The 19,335-nt window shown below is 55.6% G+C and overlaps 1 protein-coding gene across 1 annotated transcript in view; it reads left to right on the top strand.

The window, feature by feature from the left end:
• JPH3 (junctophilin 3) overlaps positions 1-19,335 on the top strand; it is a 46,059-nt gene that overhangs the window by 4,596 nt on the left and 22,128 nt on the right. The window contains exon 2 of the mRNA XM_084533366.1: positions 9,333-10,110. Coding sequence (XP_084389492.1) covers positions 9,333-10,110 — 778 coding nt within the window. The remainder of the gene's footprint in view (positions 1-9,332; positions 10,111-19,335) is intronic.

Below are 19,335 nucleotides of genomic sequence, written 5' to 3'. Positions count from 1 at the left end.
CCCCCTGCAGCGGCACCAGTGACCCCTCCAGCCGCTCACAGCACTGGGAGCCACAAACCGGATGGTTTTCAAGTGGTTGATGGGATGAAAACGTGAGTTATTTTGGAAAAGCAGGTGTCATAAAGGGCTGCTCAGGGGGGGTGACCCGGGGATGCTGCAGGGTCACCTACCTGTCCGGGGAGGGGACGCAGCCCCCTTGCCTTAGCCCAGAGGTCATTTTGGGCTGACCACCGCCCCCCGTACCGGGGTTTGTCACAGGTTTCTCTACAGCTGCAGGGAAGCAGCTAGCGAGGGCGAATTTCCACTCGATCTATTCATAGCGTGGATGTCGGAATTACCTTAAAAGTATCGGCTCTCGTCTTATTTTGCTGCTGGGAGCGAATTGTTGATGCGCTTCAAGTAGTGGGCGGCAGCAAGCAAATACAAATGTGCCCCGGTCCTCCATCCTCCAGGTTCCTGCAGAACCCAGACATGGACCTAGCCGGTCCTATTGACCCCCCAGGAGCTTGGTAATTAAAGGAAAGCTGTGCAATTCGTTTGTAAAGCATCCTGCCATCTGCATTTGGTACTGAGGATGCTTGCAAGGCAGCAGTGACACCAGGAGAGCAACGACTGAGACATCAGGACGCGCCGAATGTGGAGAAACGAATCGAAATGCTAAATGAAGCTCCTGACCGGCTTCATTAAAAATAAATGCTATGAACTCATGTTAATTACTTATCTCACTGGAACATGCTGCTTAGCTTCAGGTACAGCTCAGGACAGAAGAAGAAGGATTTTGACCCCAGGGAAAAGTACAGGACATAAAAATTGCCAGGCGGGCTGAGACCCACGGTGGTATTTTGTCTGGCACGTGGTGCCCAGGGGACAACGTGGGACCCCCACCTTGGGGCACTCTGCCCCCCTTACCCATCTCTGCCCGGCTGCTAATGCTGAGTCCTGAAGCCCAAATCTAAAATCATTTCACAAATTCGTGTTCATGGTCTCTGACAACTCATGACAGCCAGATAAACTCTTGTTGCTTTTTTAATTCAGATTGCCCCGTAGGAACAATTCGGAAAATTCCCCATCTGAGTATTTCAGGCTGGTTGGGAACATTTTCCTCTCCTGTTAGCAAGAGGGCTTGACCTGAGCCAAAGGGCAGGGAAAATGCGAGGACCTTTTATTTGCTTGGTGGTGGTTTAGGGCCTCATCCTGCTCCAGTGGGGTCGGTGGGAGCCTTGCTGGGAACGGGACTTTGTCTCTGGGCTCCTTTGGGGGAAACCTGAGGTCTCCTGGCCCCGCTGGATGTTGGCTCCAGGATGCAGAAATGGGGCACGCCACCACCGTGGGGATGCTGTGTGGGTTTATTCAGGGTTCCTTGTGGCTGTTAAAGCAAATTGTGGGGTATTCGGATATACCAAGGGGGAGCAGACCTGACGTCCCATGGGGCTCCTCGTGGCTGTGGGACATCTGCTCCTGTAGCAGCACATTTCTTCCCTGAAGCTCCAGCTTGCGGGATCATGTGATTTTTGCAAGATTTTCAGCTTCAGTTTTTTGAAAGAAGGTTCCCACCCAGACTATTGCAGAAAAGTCATTCTTACAGGCTCGGGAGCCAGCAGACAGGAGCTAAAAATGCCTTCTGTTTAAAAAAGCCTCGATTTTAAAATTAACCTGATTAATTTTGAATGCCTTGAGTCAGGTAGCGCTGATGCAGGGGGATGATCTGTGTCACCGTAGGCATGAACGTGTAGAAGCCGGGCAGGATGGTGCTGGTGCTGGTCCTGTAGGGGACAGAGCTGGTCTGGGGTCTGCCGTGTGAGATTTGGCAGCTTTTGGGGTCTGGCTGTGGCACTTTTTTGCCGCTCCAGTGCGTTGTTTAAGATACAATCCGAGTATTTAACTTTTTTTTTTTTTTATGGAAAAGGAAAGGAATGGAAAATGTTTGTATTTTGGGGCTTAATACTGGCTTCTCCTCCCAGACTCTGGCCTTTGAACGAAAAGCCTTAAAAGTTGCAATCGATGCGTGATCATTCCCCTAGAACAGTCACTCCTTTCCCGGGATTATCCCCTGAAGAGCTTCCACTTGCTCCTCTCACACAGCACAGCATCAGGAATGTTCATGAATGAGCGAGCGGCGAGCACGGCACCTGAATTTGCCAATATTCACACAAAAACGAACGCAACAAGGACATGAGTCAATCAAACCAGACAGCTGGGATAAACCAAGGACCCTTTTTGTGCCCTGCCTTGCACGATGAGAAGTTGTTGAACAATTTGGGCATTTTGGAGATTCCTGATGCACATCCTGCTGCCCGACCCCGACAACAGCCCAGCGTTTGGCACAGACACAGATTTTTCCAATAAATTGCAACTTTTAGGATAACGGGCAGCTTCTTCTTCTGTCCTGCTGGGTCCCACTCAGCATCTCCCACACCTTGCAGGGATGCAGCCCCCAAAAAACCCCAGCACCGGCATGCAGCACCCATCCCGGGTGCCGAGGAATTAACCCTAACCCCTGCGAGCCCTGCTGAGAAATGGGGTGAGATCAGAGAGTTTGTGAGGAGGATTACAGCGCCGGGGGATTAACGGGCTAAGCATTAGCCCGATTTCCCTCTGCTCTGTGAGAGGAGCACATTAGCTGCAATAAAGGTGCTGGGCGCGATGGTGGCGGGGTTGCCATCCCTCCTGCGACATCCAGCCCCGCTCAGCCCCCCGGAAAATAAATTCAGGTTGCAGCAGCCCCAGTGCCTCAATTTCCCAGCCACGAGTGCAGAAAGCAGCAGTCGGTGCTCCATCACCGTGCGCATTAATGCTGCAAGGGGAGCAGCCTCATCCAGCCCATCTCTGAGCTGTTGGCAAAGGACCTTTGGGGCGGGTGAAGATAAAGGGCTGGCCAGGTTTTGGATGGGGCTGATAGCCTCAGATAATGCATTCCCACCACGTGAGGCTGCATTTCCGATGAATCTCCCAGTGGGCCCATTGAGCAGTCCCGTTCAGCGGGGTTTCAGCCAGAGTTGTCTCTGTTTGCATCCAGCGAGGAGGAGGCAGGCACCCTTGCCTTTCCTTGCCTTCCCTACCCTTTCCTACTCTTCCCTACTCTTTTCTACCCTTCCCTGCCCTTCCTTACCCTTTTCTACCCTTCCCATCCCTCATCCCTTCCCATCTCATCCCCCATCCATCCCTCTCTCCCCCCAGACCTCCCTGCCCATGGTGCCTGCCTGCGTGCAGCCTGGCATTAGGCGGTGACTAACATCCATCACGTGTCTGTGCCTGCAGATCAGATTTGCATACTCAAAAATCCATACCTTGTATCCTCTCCCCTGTGTGAGCACTTACCAGAGCGTATTTTTGGCAAACAAACGGCCAGGCTGCCCCAGCAGAAACATCTCCAGGTTTTCAGCAGGGCCTGCAGATGGCCAAGGCACGGGGACCCTCGGCAGGGCTGGGGGCAGGCAATTTGCAGGCGCTGCACGCATTCCCCACCCCTCAGCCCACCCTTCTCCACGGGCAATGCTGCTGGCAAGTCCTAGCCCTCTGTATGGTGCCTGTGGGATTTAGGTTGGTGTTTTGGGGGAGCAAAAACATTTCGGGATATGCAAGTCACCGCCGTGCGGCGCGGCACCTTGTCCCTGCAGGACAGGCGGCTCTGGGGTGCACTGGCAGCAAACGCACCCACATGCATGCTCAGGAGGAGCAGGCAGCACATTTTGGTTCCAGTTTTTCACCAGCCAGGCCCTTCGGTTGTTGAGGTGGCCAAAGAAGATGTCCCCATCGCCACCCCACCGGTCCTGGGGCTGTGCTAACACACGAGGAGAAGGGCGCGCGGCTGCTGGCGTCCTCCAGCCCTCTTTTCTTCCATGTTTCTGCAAGGCTCTTTGGGCAGCTTGCATGAATCCTGCCCCAGACCCAGCTCCCGGATATCTGTAAAACCTGCTCCTGGTGTGGCAGGTCGGGATCGGCCTCATTATTGCCGTCGCATGTCTTTAATTAATGCGTGGCGGGGCTCAGCGATAAGCGAGGAGGTGAGCGTCGCAGGAAGGATCCTCCGCGAGATAAACCAGCAATTTGCAAGGCCTAATTGCTTCTGCTGGGTTGCGAACAGCAGACGGGTGCTTCGGACAGCTCAGACCTCATTTCCGAATTTTGCTGACTTGCACGGGCAAGCTGGGAGTTTTGGATGGCTGCCTCTGCTGAACACGGCCACCACACCGAGCGGCACTGGCCGAGCTTCAAGGAAGGGGCAGAGGCTGCAGAGACACCTGCCTGCTGAAGCCTGCTGCTCCGTGGTCTGTGACCAACCACCCGGGCAGCCACATCTGATCCGAGCTCACCTGGAAATCCCCTGCACTGATCCTAACCCTAAATTTCTTACCTCAGCCTTAAAGTCTGCCCCATGGTGCGTGAGCCTCCAAATTTCTTGGTGCAAGGAAGCGAAGCAGAGCAAGGCCAGGCGGATCCTCCCGTGTGCTGTGCCCCTGCTGGGGCTCTGTCCCGTGGGACACCGAGCTGGCCGCCTGGGTTAGGGATGAGCCGGGGAGCAGGCTTCAATCCCGACAGCTCCGACTTAATGATTTTCCTGGAGTGGAGCCAAAGGACTCAGCAGCAGCCTGCAAAATGCCAGCGCCTTGGATAGGGGGGAGGGAGAGATGAAAATTCAGCCACTGCAGCCCCCAAAGTCCTGATGTCCTGCCCCCTTCTAGCACCGTTTTGGAGGCAGGATGTGTTTCTGTACAAGCTGCTGATCCCACCTTTGGCCAAGGGAAGCCCCATGGGTGCCACTGGGCTGCAGACAGCCCATCTTACCCCCTGCGTCCTTCAAAACCTCCCCGTTGGTGTGGTGTGCCCTAAGGAACCCCCTTGTGCTGCCTATTTGTCTAAAATTTGGATTCCCCTGGGTGTCCTCGTTGGTTTTCACAAGCTCACCATAAGCAGGATGGGTGGAAGGCAGCCCCTGGGCTCAGGGCAGCAAGCAGCAAAGCCACTTTCCACCCCATGACATTCCTCACCATCACCTGCTGGGTGCAGTGCTGTGGGTAGTCCCCATCTGGGCCAAAAAAAGGCCATTTTGGAGGCATTTTGGTTCTCTGTTCCCTCTCATGTCACCTTGCTAAAGGTACCTGGCACAAACTGCATCAGTGAGGTGAGGTCCCAGGCTGGCGTGCTCTGCGTGGACAGACCGAGCCGTGCTCTGGTTGCCACTTCCCAACCTCAACCAGACCTCGTGCCAGCCCCCTCTGTGTCCCCACGGTCCTCAGCCCTCGGGCACCCACACAAACCCTGCTGCAGGAGGTGCAGGAGAGGAGGTGGAGACGGGGACGGGTCTCCTCCTCCAGCCAAAAACCCCAAAACTCCTTGGCAAAGCTGGGGAAGGGAGCGGAGACACGCCTTTCTTCCTGGTGTCTGCAGAGCCTCGCTGTGCAAACAGGAGCTAATTACTGCCCAATTCCTGGCTGAGCCGCTGGAGTGCTGCTGCGTGATCCCTGTTTCCAGCAGGGAACACGGAGGTTTTGCTCAGGGTCCTGCTCGCCTCCCCAAAAGGCGCCCATCCTTCACCCCTGCCGTGGGGCAAACCCCGCTGTCGGGGCTGGTGGCATTATGGGGACAACGGGAGCGGCCCCGTGGGCTCCCTGCGCTCTTCCCAGAATGGATTTTCGCTTCCTGAGCCAAATGCTGAGAGAGCGCTGAATAGCTGCAGCAAATTAGATTACCCTTCGGTGCTTGTCAGTTCTCAAGAACTTACAAGCTGCCCGAGACTTGGGGACGAGGCTTGGGAGCCGGAGACTTTTCCCTTCCTGCTTTTGGCCCTGCCAGCTCTGGCTGAGGACGGGGCTCTGCGTGGTCCTGAGGGCGATGGAAACTCCTGCAGGAGCTTGAAAAGCCATTTGGAAACCACCCAGCCCTGCTCCAACGGGAGGGAGCCAAAATAAATAAATAAATAGAGAAGGACAGGCTACAAACCACAAGTAGAAGTGGCCAGCAACGGCATCGCCCGTTTTCTTCTCCCCACGTTTCCATCCCCTCCTGACTTTCCTCGTCTTCCCTACAATCCCATTTCCTTTCTCACACTCCATCTGCTGTTTTCTGGAAGTTTTCTTGCTGAGCAGTCACTCAGGAAAACTTGATTTGTGTCCCCCCAGTCTTGGGTTATCCCCTCCCATTGGGGCATGTGAGTGCCCGCACCCCAGCTTCTCTTGGTGTCACCTTGTTCTTGGCCAAATCCCTCTGGAGTGGTTACACCAGGAGGGCAGGATCCGTCCCTCTTTCCAGCAGGATGGTGGTGCTGAGATGTTTTACCTTGGCTGCTCAGCGCTCTCCTGTTGTGCATCTGGTCCCATCTGCGCCTTGCACCCAGCCCTGGGGATGCAGCACTTTCCCCATTGCAGCCCCACTTCACTTTGCAGCTCCCTGGCTCTGAAACAGCCACAGCCTGTCCGTCGTGGGGTGTGGAGAGCCATAAAATCCTGTTTCCTCTACAGGGAGAATGAGTCTCCGGGCTCCTTGCGAGATCAGGCTTTGTGCACAGATCTGCAAATGTGAGAGGGCAGAGGTTAAGCCGAGCAGTGCAAGGGGAGGAGGTGACGGTGCTTAGCAATGCAGATCAGATGGCTCGGAGTGCTTCCAGCACTCGTGGCCAAATCCTGGGCTATTTAGGGGTTTGATAAAGGTAACGAAGTCAGATGAAGGAAGGAGTGCTGATGGGTGAGGGAGGAAGGGGGGAACTCCAAGAACTCAGCTCCTGGGAAGGAAGCACCTTCAACTGGCGCTGCCCATGGAGGTGGCCAGATGTCCTGAGGGGTGCTGGGGAGGTGAGCTGGGGAAGTGCTCAGGAGAGCAACAACAGCCACAGAAACAAAATCTGGGGCTTGGGAACACTCCGCGGGGACCTGCTTCGTGGCCAGGAGAAGGATGTGGTGGCTCTCCTCACATCTTGTGCTTAGAAAACTCCCCCTTGCCAAGCAGCTGCAGCACTTGCTGCTGGCAGCCGTGCAATCCTCGGAGTAGGTTGTGAGGCCGTGCAAAGACGACAGCTTCCCCGGGCACCTCGGCCTTGCTGGGGAGGCACGCAGGCACTCGCTGCAGCTGGGACCTGCTGGGACCAATTTGCTGCCTCTGCTCCAGCTGCGCCGCGCTGTCACGCCTGCTCCGAGCCGGCTTTGTTCTGCTCCCTGCCGCTGCCTCTGCTTTGCAGCACGGGGCCTTGCCTGTTTTACGATGCCTCCTTTTCCTCTGGTTCCCCAGCTGGGGATTTGCCCGGAGGTGGAGGGGTCCCAGGGCCTGCCTGGGGCTGGGGAGCAGGGCCAGGGGGTCACCGAGGAAAACTGGGGCAGGATTTGGTGAGGGCAGCTCCGACAGACCCCAAGCAGGGCTTTTTCTCGCTGCCCCCTTACCCACAGGCTCAATCCCAACCCGAGGACATGCCCAGCATCCCCACTGTGCTCTCTGCTGTCCGTCCCGCTGTCTGTCCCCCATCCTTCTCCCCATGGCCAAGCACCCCGCTCCTCGCCCTGCCCTGCCAGTGCCGCCGTAATCCCAACTGCTCCCTCCCCAGCACTAATCCTATAAACCCTCAGTAAATCCTGCCTGCCTGGCCCTGCCTCCCTTCTCCAGGGCAGTCTTTGCTTGGAGCCAGCATTTCTGGGGGTAGGCAGGGATAATATCAGAGCACCAGGAGTGGGTGCCTGAGCCTCTGGGTGCTGGTCGTTGGGGCCAGCTCACCACGGGGCCCTGGAAACCACAGTCAGCACTGGGGAAAACAGCAGCCCTCATCTCTTTCCACCTCTCCCCATGTATAAATTGAGAGTGAAACGCATTTAAACACACAGAAGGATGGTGAAAATTCCCATTTTGTTGGAAATGGCAAGCAGTGGTGAGTGATAACCCCTGCTAAGGGAGCCTTGGGGTAAGATCAGGGTGAGGAATTAAAAGGAGCATCGGGATGCCCCGGCTCCAGTGCTGGGATCGCTCCTTGCAGTGGGTTTCTCCAGGCTGGCAATGTGGACAGCCAGCACTGCCCGTTTTATTAAACCTTTCTGCTGGGCTGTTGGAAATTGCTGGGAGGGAAATCGCTGCAGCAAGGCGGGGATGTCTCAGGGAACAATATTTTTGCTGCCAGAAGAGACAGCTCAGGTGGATCTGATGGGTGCTGATTGCTAAGGGCAAAGATCATCCCGTGCGGAGAAGGGCTGGAAAGTCACTATCGGACTGAGCCGGAGGTGATCTGCTGGGCTGTTTTTATCAGGGCCGTCTCGGTCTGATTCACACGAGGTTCACTATTTTAAGACTGTTTAAGACTCCCTTGCCCTGACACTGCGTGGTGCTGGCAGCTTCCAGCCCTGCTCCAGCATCGCCCCGGGCTGGGCTCAGAAGCACGGGCCAGGCAAGGAGCCTGCCTGGGGCTTGAAATCCTCCCTGCGAGGGCTCAGCCAGGCGGTGCATCACCGCATCATGAGACAGCCCCCGAAAGATTAAGCTGACCTAAGAATACAAACGAGCTCCACAGTTCAACTGCCCGAGATAAAATGACAAAGCGTGCCAATTGCCGTGCTGCGGGATGGGAAGGGATTATAAACCCAGGGCAGGGAGAGCTGATTACCACCACGCATTTCGGTGGTCAGGGCAGGGATGGCTCCCGGGTCGTGTTTTCCCACCCGGACTGGTTTCTTCTGGCCCCGTTTTCCAGTACAGTTGCTCTGGGGCAGGCACAGCCCTCGGCACGCCGGAGCAGCGGCGTCGCGGCGAGGAGCTGCGTGCGTCCCAGCCCGCTAACTGCCGGTTAAGTAACTCAGCGAGTGCCCACGCAAATGGAGGAGTTCAAGCAGGGGCACGTTTCTGAGGATAATAACCACATGGATGTCTCCCCGTGAGGCCTTTATTTCTATAGAGCCGCTCCCTCCTGCTACACGCTGGCTGAAAGGCGCTGTGTGTATAAATAAACGCACGGTAATATGCCATCCACTCGGATCACTGCTGGCAGCCGACGGGGCTGGACTCTGCTCCTGGTTACAATTCCCATCTCCCTGCCTGATCCCTTTACAAATTCAGGCTGGATCTAAGGGGCAGGCCCTTTAGGGAAGGCTCCGTGTGCCCCGGTGCCCTGGCTGGTTCCTAACATCCCTGTGCTGCAGCTGTAGTGTGTGCTACAGACCCACCCTGAGTTTCTTTTCCCCTCTTGCAATGTGACATTACAACCACGGTGATGGGGTGGGTTCTAGTGCTGCACTTTGCTGTTGGGACTCCAAATTCTCCCAATAATAATGGGTTTTGGGGGGATATTGGGGGGTTGATGCTGCTACCAACCCTCAGGATGCCTCGCCATGAACCCCCTCTTTCCTTTCGCCTCCTCTCCACAGGGACATACCAGGGCCAGTGGGTCGGAGGGATGCGCCAGGGGTACGGCGTCCGGCAGAGCGTTCCCTACGGCATGGCTGCGGTCATCAGGTCACCCCTGAGGACGTCCATCAACTCCCTGCGCAGCGAGCACACCAACGGCACGGCGCTGCACCCCGACTCCTCGCCGGCGGTGGCCGGCAGCCCCGCCGTGTCCCGGGGCGGCTTCGTCCTCATGGCCCACAGCGACGCCGAGATCCTCAAGAGCAAGAAGAAGGGCATCTTCCGACGGTCGCTGCTGAGCGGGCTCAAGCTCCGTAAGTCCGAGTCCAAGAGCTCCTTGGCCAGCCAGCGGAGCAAGCAGAGCTCGTTCCGGAGCGAGGCCGGGATGAGCACGGTCAGCTCCACCGCCAGCGACATCAACTCCACCATCAGCCTGGGCGAAGGGGAGGCCGAGCTCTCCGTCATCGAGGACGACATCGACGCCACCACCACCGAGATCTACGTGGGCGAGTGGAAGAACGACAAGCGGTCGGGCTTCGGGGTGAGCCAGCGCTCGGACGGGCTGAAGTACGAGGGCGAGTGGGCCAACAACAAGCGCCACGGCTACGGCTGCATGACCTTCCCCGACGGCACCAAGGAGGAGGGCAAGTACAAGCAGAACGTCCTGGTCAGCGGCAAGAGGAAGAACCTCATCCCGCTGCGGGCCAGCAAGATCCGCGAGAAGGTGGATCGGGCCGTGGAGGCGGCCGAGCGGGCGGCCACCATCGCCAAGCAGAAAGCGGAGATCGCGGCCTCCAGGTAAGGTGGCAGCTGGGTCCCGATGGCTGCGGCTTTTGGGGAGGCGTGGTGTGTTGGAGGTGCTCGGGGGATGTTTGGTGGGAGCTGCTGGAGGCACACAGGTGTTGTGGTGGGGGTCTGCTGGTGGTCGGTGCGATGTGGACCGTGCTGTTGGGCTGCTTCTTGGAGCCATACATACTTTGCCTGGACCTGGTGGGTGTTGCTTAAAATGGGGTGAAGCATCCCTCCTGCTCATCTCAAGCAGGCTGCGGGTGCACAACCCTCCCAAAACAGCTGGCAAGGCAATGGTGGGGCGCCCAGAGCAGTGCGTGCGCTGGGGGCTGTGCGTCAGGGTGGCTGTGGCGTGGTGGGATGGCACTTTGGGGTCACCCTGTGGCACATGTGGTCACTTGTGATGTGCTGGGTTATTTACCCATTATTCCCTAGCCTCTTTAATAGGCAGGACGATGCCCTAGGCAGAAAAGCTCCTGTGATGCTGTTTCCCCATAGCCTTTGTCTGACACAGCCCAAAGAAACCACCCCAAGTCCTGCACCGAGAGGATTCCCTGCCATTTCTGTTCCTGAAAGGGGTTTTGGGTGGGAAAGCAGTCAAATTGCTGGCTGCAGCTGATGCTTGGGGAGGATGTTCTGCTAGAAAGCAGCAGGTCCGAATGCCCCGACAATCCCTACAACCCCCAGGAAGCCGCCCAGTACCCCAGTACCCTACCAGATCCAGCTGAAAACCATCAGAAGAGGGAAAAAAAAATAGGGTGATGTCTAATTTCAGTTGAAATAGGATCCAACTCAAGTGCCTGGCTCCCAAACCGTGCCTGGAGCTTGGTGACCTGCAGTGAGTAACCAGAAGAGAGGTGAGCCAAAAAGGACAGGCTTTTTTGCTGAGATCAGGGCCCTTTGCATCACTTTTTGGGGATGGTTTGTTAAAGCAAGGCCTTTTCCTTTTGCTTTCTGAGCAAGCGCTATGTGGTTGGGGAAAAGGGGATGGGGCTGGGGAAAAACTCAGGCAGCTCCTCAGCCTCCTGTGCTGGATTAATTGTTGGGTCTGGATCATTTGTATTCAGAGTCACACTTGAAATCTTTATCAGCATGTCTGCTGATGACTGATCTGCAATGTGAATGAGACTCCCAGGCCTGCTCTGGGAGGATATTTTGGCTTGATGATGTTTTCTAGCTGATGTTGTACCAAATTGTTGTCAAAGCTTTTAAAAAAAAAAAAAAAAAACACCCAAAAAAACCTCACTAGAATGCCAGGTAGGAAACAGACTGCAGAGCAGCAGAAAGAGCAGATATTTCCATGTGATCCGGGGATGCAAACACCTCTGTACACCCTGGAAATGAGGAGCTCTAATGTGCTGTGGGATGCAGGCTCTGAGACCCTGAGCATCCACCGTCCCCAGGCGGTACCGGTCCTGGAAAGCCACAGGAGCAGGAGCTGGAAGGGACGTGACCCCCCTGCACTGGAAATGCTTTAATGAGCTCCTGGCATATAATGTTCCACCTCCTAATTATGAAAGAGGAGGAGAAGGGGAAAAAAAAAATCAAATCTGACAGCAATGCCACGGCACAAATACCTTGTGCCCCTGTAGCAGACAGGGAGGATGCAGCTGTGGCCATGGGCGTGCACAGGGAAAACAAACAAAAAAAATAAAAATGGTATTTAATCATCAATGAAGATGCAAAGAAATAAATGAATGGGAGCACAATGCTTCGAGGATGCTCCAGCAGAGACCGAGTGCTAGAGAAGCAGCCCAAGTTTAGCATCGCCCCAAGGGCTGCTGCCAGCAGATGCTCGTGAGCATCCTGCCCTGCGCATCCTGCAGCCCTGCTCCTCTCCGTCCAACCCTGGAATAGGCACACAGGGAAGGGAGACAGCTCAGCCATGCCAGGATTTGCTCTTTTCACGGCACAGACCTTGCCTCTGGTGCACGAGGGCTGCTGGTGGTGTGCTGAAAAGCCCCGTATCGATCCTCAGAGCAGTGCAGCCCTCGCTGGGCGAGCTGGGGACAGCCAGGCTCCAACGTGACGCACGCTGTGCATTAGCTGGACGAGCATCCGCGGGTGACACCCGTCCCGGGAGGTTTTGCTGTCTGTGTTCATGGCTTACGTTGAAGCCCCAGCACTCAGCAGCAGAGAGCGAAGCTGTTGGGCTACGTTCAGGCAGTGCTGCAGGGTGTAGGGTGTGCTGGAGACAGGGGGACGGTGCAGGATCAGCTCCAAGGTCTGGGATACTCATGTGTTTGCAAAGGAGATGCCCAAGGACCTTGAAATGGAAAGTGGGGAGAGTGTCTGCAACCCACAGCCTTTCAGTTCAAGTTCTTCCCCATTGTTTATTTTATTTTATTTTATTTTATTTTATTTTATTTTATTTTATTTTATTTTATTTTTAATATTTTTTTTTGCATGGACAGTCTCTCGGCTGCATCCCAGCACTCAGAAGCAGAAGACAGCAAGGTTTTACAAACCTACAACCAGCTCTCAAGGCCTTCACATAATTAATATGACTAATTTTAAAGCTTAACACTCTCCTGCAGTGCCCACACCAAGCTGCATCGTCCGAGTTGAGACAAGTGCAAAAAAAAAATAGGCAGTAGAGGCATCGACAGAGGAATCCTGATGCTCGTTTCATGCTTTGGGGCTCACAGGTGCAATGTCCCACATCTGAGACCAACAAGAGCCCTGGCTTACCAGCCACCGGGGGGTTTATGGCAGCCCTGTGTGTGTGTATTCTCTTCTGTCTAATAATATGGCTGAGTTCACTGTGCAGCCTTTCCCTTGGTGGGGGAAAATATGTGCCCACCCACGTATTTCATTAAATTTGTAAGAATTCAGTATTTTTGAAAACTCTGCTGCTCTGTCAAATTTGGTTGGAATTGGCCAACACGTTCAAAAGTTATTAGTGTGGGAGTGATGGCATATAGATATATAAACAGCACAATCACATAAGTAAGCCCCATTTCCTGAGGAAAGTAGGCTAAAAACACAGTGTACTGAAGACAAGTAAATTGGATTCTGGAAGTTGTTTTATTCTGAACAAAGCACAATGCTATCTATGGCACAGAAAGTAAGCTCATTTAAGGAGTAGTCTTTAGGTTCGGTGGGTGATTCTCCTAAATTTCCTTCAGTGCAATTAAAATGAAAGAATATTTTCTCTCCTCTTACATCGCCCGCTCGCTGAAATAGTTCCTGTAAAACAAATGGGTGAGAAGAGCCGCAGATCAGGCCTGAAAAACAAATACTGGTATTAACCACCAGTTTTTAGAGACAGATTGGGAAGGAGCCTGGTTTTTCCCTGTTTAAAATGAACGTGCTGCGGGGTGCTGCGTTCCCAGCTCACGAGGCAAGAGCCCACCTGGAAGGGGAAGGATGCACTGAAGACACCAGATCCCATCTCAGTAGCAATAATAGTGATACCTAAATTGTCCCTAGGCACTGGAAATAATAATAATAATACCCAGCCAGGATAAGTGCCTTGATTTTTGGCACAGCTGCTGGGCAAGGATGGATACACGTGGCCACAGAGGACTTCAGGGGTTTTAATACAAGGCAACGGGTCTGTCTGCTCTCACGGGTCAGGGTTTTGGGATCATGGATGGAAGGGCCATTGGTGATGCTATGGGTGTGATGATGGCGTTTGAGCTGCTCTCAGCTCTGCTCTCAGCACAGGGTTCATGGGGCCCGTCGTGAGCTGCCGGTCCCTTGCACCCCGGAGGGGATGCGGCTTTTGGGTTAGTCCTAAGTAACGCGCTTCCAGGCGTAATTATAGCCGAGCCATTCACCGACGATGAGAAAAATATAATTAAGCTCGATATTCTCAGGAGGAACCAGGCTGCAAATTAGCATGGTGTCATTTAACTTCTGGAAGAGAAACTGGAGAGAAGAAAAAAAGAGAGAGAGAGAGAAAGGGAAGGAAGGAAAGGAAGGAAGGAAGGAAGGAAGGAAGGAAGGAAGGAAGGAAGGAAGGAAGGAAGGAAGGAAGGAAAGAAGGAAGGAAGGAAGGAAGGAAGGAAGGAAGGAAGGAAGGAAGGTGAATAAAGATGACTTGGCAGCAAGGCTGTGTAAAGGAACACGTTTTGAAGCTCCTTCAGGATGCTGCGGTGGGGGTGCAGCCGCCCTCCCCGCCTGGCACACAAAGGGAAGCAGGAAGGCAAGAAAAGCCCTGGAGAGCTGAACAGCAAAGTGCAAGAGGTTGTGTTTGAGCCGAGCAGGTATTTTCCTTCAGCAAATGGAAACGCAGCCCAGGCAGAAGCCACAGCAAAGAACAGACTCTGCAGTTCGGGTCCCAAAGACTCTGAGTTGCGGTAATGCCACTACCAGCAGTATGCCGAGCCAGCATAATGCTGCTTAATGCTCTCCCAGGCCTGTGCCTGCAGCGTTGTGATTGTACTTGGCTGCCTTTGATTTCAGGTTTCTGCTGCTGTGGGGGGTGGCCGCGGGGCGCCTGCATCCGTCTCCCCCCCTCGTGCCGCCGGCGGGGTTTTCGTTGCGGATGGAGCCGGGGAGGATGAGGGGTGTGGGGTAAGGGGAGCGCTGCGTCCCCCCCCAAGGGTTGTGTGTCCCCTTCCTCCAGGTGGGATATTGGGGATGAGCCAGCAGCTGAAACGGGGGGCAGTTGTGGGAAGGGGCTGCCTGGGAGAGGACATCACCACCACCCATTTATTTGGGACCGATGGGGTCACCGGTGGCATCTTGTGGTAGCCACCAGGACAGCGTGAACCCTCCATCCCTTATCTCCATCCTTTCCTTGAGGACATCATGACAGGGAGAAAAGCACAGAGGGAATGTTTTGGAGGCTGAGAGCAGCCGAAGCAGGGGTAAATCCCTTCGCAGCAGGCTGGGTTTTCGCTTCCTCTGCCCCAAACAACCCCTGTGTCACGCAGAGCGGGGCGAGCACGAGTGGCAGTGATCAGGATCAGGATCAGGATCAGCTGCTGTTCCTCCCGCTGTCAGCCAGGACCACACGGGTACCTCTGACTCACAGCGAGCACAATTCCCACCTCGGGACCAGGGCATTCGAGGAACAGAGGAGCCCTGGAGCTTCCCGGAGCATCCCGTCCCTCCCAATTCCGGCTCGTGCGGGCCCTGCTGGCCGCAGCGTGAGTGTTGAAATAAGTCCTCCTGCAACGCCGATGTAATAACTTCCTGCTCAGACAGGACTTAGGGCGTTAAGCCCTTTTGTGGCCGTGTCAGAAGTCAGGACTAGCTGGCACGCTCGTGCAGGGCTGGCCCTGCGTGTCCCCAGCTGCCACCGCGCTGCCTGGGCAGAGGGATGCTGCACGGGGACATGGGCGGGATGGAAAGTTGGGTGCCTTTGGGGCGAGCAATGCTCTGCAAAGTAATCCCATTTAAAAAAAAAAAACAACTCAGCAGGGTCCTTCTGTGAGTCCAGCAGAGCAGCTGGCTGTGGGTTTTGCCAGCTGCCCTCTAATCGCTCCCAGTTTCGCCCAGTAACGTGGGCAGAGTGGTGACAAGGAGCCCAGCGGGTCAGCCACAGGCCCTGCAGGGGCTGCGATAGCCTGGGGGGAGCAGGAGAGGGGCTTGGGGGATGCAGGAGGAAGGAAACACCCTGGGATGGGAGAGATGGATGTGCTGGTGCCTTTACAGTGGGACCAGATGGAAAGGGGCCAGGACAAATGTGCGGCCAGCATCCCCAAGGAGCAGGGCAGGAGGCGGGGGGCAGCTTTGGGGAGCCCAAATTGGTGTCTGCCTCCTCCTCATCTTCCTCCTCCTCCTCCTCGTCCAGGCGCAGCAGCCCGGATCATCTGCCCGGTTTCTAATCCAGGACTTTTACCAGCTTAGCTGGGCTGAGCTGCGGGGCAGAACCAGCCCAGTGCAGGGGGGTTTCAGCCTCCCCAGCAGCGTGTTAGGGGCAGGCAGGAGCTCGTGGGGCAGCGTGGGGCAGGCAGGAGCATCCTACAGCTCGGGATGGGGGAAGGAGGAGAAGGGGAGGATGGTGAGGCCTCTTGGTGCTGATGGGGGGGGAGCAGGGTGCTGCCACCCCATAGGTGTGACAGGTGAAGCAGCCCTTCATAAGAGGGGGGAAAAAAAAAAAAAAAAAAGAAAGAAAAAGCCAGCAACAAGGAAAAAAAAAAAATAAAGAAACCCATCCTCTGCTTTTCCTTCCTGCTGCTTTGCCTATTCAACGAGCAGAAACTGCAGCGTTGCTGTTCTCCGCGATCTTCAGGAGGGAAGGGAGGAATCCTCCCCCAGCCTGCGCAGCTGCCTGGCTCGCAGCCCCGTCGCCTTCCTCCCTCCTCATCCTCACCCCGGTAGCTGGCGGGGGCAGACAGAAACCTGCAGCAGGGCCCGAGCGCGGGGTGCTGATGTAGCATCACCCCACCATCACCCCGCTGATGCTGCGCACCCAGGCTTTTAGGGGAAGGTTTGGGGTCCCTGTGCTGCACCAAGCCCTGGTGCTGCTTTCCCATCTCGTGAGAGGCCGCCTTGCTTTTTTTCCTCTCCCAGCTCCCATTTTCGGTTCCCTGGCATGCGCTCCTGCCGGCTGCGCTGCTCCCGCCCCAGCTTCCCACCCACCTCCTTCCCTGCAGCAACCACCCCAAAATCTCCGTGCGCCCGTCCCCCCCGGTCTTCCTTTCCTTCCCCTCTCTGGAGAGAGGCAAAAGCAGCATCGAGAGCACAACTGAGATGAAAATGCAGAGCTGGGTAAAAATACGGGATGTTTTCCTTGGTGTTGTTGAGCATCGCTCTGCCAAAACCAGAGATTTGGAGATGGGGGCTCTTGGTCCCTTGGTGCTCTTGCAGAGAGTTTGGAAAGCCTTGAACAATGGGGTTTCTGTCACCTCCTCTGTGCAGGACAAATGACAAGCTGTCCTGGCTTCCTAATCCAGGAAATTAAAGGATTTGACCGCGTACCCTGCTAAGCGAATTCCCCCCTGAAAATCCCGGGGAGATTTAACCCCTGGATCCGACTGATTATCCCTTTAAAGTTGTGACTAAGGAAGGTCCCGATTCTTCGGGGTGCTGAGCACCCTAAAATCCCCTCGCAGCAGTGACACGGCCGTGCCCCGCGCTCTGCTGTGGTTTTGGCTTCGCCTCCACCCCACCTCCGCTGCCCCTTCCAGGGACGTGACCCTCACTGCAGCCACAGCCCAGATCGACCTCGTCCCATCCGTGCCCCCACACAGCTCCTGTGGGTGCTCCACCCCATGGAGGCCCTTTCCCAAGGGGAGAGGAGCAGAGCAGGATTTGGGCAGGGGTCTGCAGCCCTCCAGCTCACCCGAATCCTACAAATGGCTTCTCTGGGGAAGGAGGCTGCAGCCTGCTCCCTGCTATCTGTCTGTCTGCTCTGTCTCTCTCATCACCATAGCACGGAGGTGAAGCATAAATAATTAAAAACCCAGATTCTCTCCTGGCAGAGCCGGGCTCTGAAATCCTTTCCCTGTTGTGCTGCTGGTTGCTTAAGTGGAAATTTTCACGGGCTCTGCCTCAGACCTGCAAACCTGGGGCTGCCTGCCATCCCCGGAGCACGCTGGACTTCGGGAACTGGAAAGGATTCCTGCTGGAGAGGCTGCATCCCATCCAGGGGATGCTGCAGGATGCTTGGGACACACAGCACCCGCATCCGTGGAGCAAAGCCAGGAGCAGGCAGGCTTCGAGGCGCCTCGGGAGGAGTGGGGTTTTTGGGGGGCGCAGCTCCTCTGTGGGCTCCCAGCCTCTGCCCAGGCACCAGGGAGGAGGAACCCGTGCGGGCAGCAGGGAAGCGGAGGTGAGGAAAGCATCTTCTGGGTGGGCTCTGAAGTTTGAGGCAGGCAGGAGCTGCTCGTTGCTGTGGCAACGCAGAAGATGTATTTTTTTTTTTCTCCCACAGCCCTTGGGGCTGCAGCCAGCAGCACTCACACTGCACGGGGCTCCGACCAGCAGGGCTTTGAACCCCAGTCCTTGTCCCCACTCGGTGCCTTCCAGAATGGCATTAAGCATTTATTTTCTTTGAGGGGGGGAGCATTTTTGCTCCAGGTTGGCATTTTTTTGTGTTTCCAGTTCTCTGGTACAACATGCATGGTGCCTGCCCGCACGGCCAGCGATGCAGGAGCTGGATGTGGCAGCAGGGATGGAGACGGCGCTGCCACATCCCACACGGGGCTGGCTCTGCCTTCCCCCAGCTCCATCCTGGTGAGGCTGAACGTGATAAAAGGCACCAAGAGCTGTGCCCGTGGCTGGTGCCTGGCTCCAGGAGGAGGCAGGGAATCATCCAGTGCCCGGCTGCGTGGAGCAAGGTGCAGATTTTTGGTTTCTGCGCATCCCTTGCAGCCCTGCTGGCAGAAACGATGGTTTCCATCACCCAGAGGGCTGGACCGTCCAGCCCATCCCTTAGTCCCTTGTCCCACCACCCAGAAAGGAGTGGCTGGGGGCCACCATCCAGGGCTGGAGGTGGCTGAGGAATCCCAGAGGGTGAGGGTGGACATCTCACACTTCTCCTCCAACAGCTGGAGAGCATCCGTCAGCGCTCTGAGGCCATGCCCTGGCCTGGCTCCAGGCCGTGCTGGAACTAAAATACTAAGCTCAGTTAAGCAAGTCCCTCGCTGGCTCTGGACTAGTTTTATTTTTTTCCAGTTTGTTCTGAAATGGGGATGGTGGTGGTGCTGGTGAGTGTTGGCGGGTTAAAGGTGTGTGTGGCCAGCGGCACGCCACGGATCACCCGTCTCCATCGGAGTTACCCTTCCTCATTCAGGCTTCTGTGGCTCCCAAAGCAGGAAAAAAAAAAAAAAAAGTAAAATAATTGCCTGGGAAGTTTGTTTGCCAAACGTCTGTTTTGCTTGAGGTGACCAAAACTTGTGAAACTGCCAGAACGTTGCAGCCAAAACACGAAAGGGGTGAAGGGTTAGGGAAAGAAAAAAGACTTTTCCCTGTGGTTCTGTTGTTTTGCTTCAGGATTCGGGTTGACTCATTCTTTTTTAGACATCGAAATGAAACTGAAATTAAACTGGTGGATCTGCCCTGCTTGTCTGTAATCTTCTTCACCTGGAGGTTTTTGGGGGAATTCCCCAAATTCTCTTATCCCTAGTGGTTCTCCCTCGGCTGTAGGGAGAGATCCCTCCACTTCCCAAAGGGCCAGGCTGTGCCTGGAGGAGGCTCCCCCAGCTCCCTTCGCCCTGTTTGAGTTTCTCTCCGTGCTGTTTGGCACCTCTGGCATTGACATTTCCACCCCACGCCATCCCACGCGTGGCAGCCACCAGCTGAGGAGGTCCGTGTGGAAATTTGGGAGGAACGGGC

This window comes from Aythya ferina (genome assembly GCF_964211825.1).
Source record: "Aythya ferina genome assembly, chromosome: 12".
In the NCBI taxonomy this organism is placed as follows: domain Eukaryota; kingdom Metazoa; phylum Chordata; class Aves; order Anseriformes; family Anatidae; genus Aythya; species Aythya ferina.
Note: the sequence above shows the minus strand (reverse complement) of the source record. Positions and strands in the feature narration are given on the sequence as shown.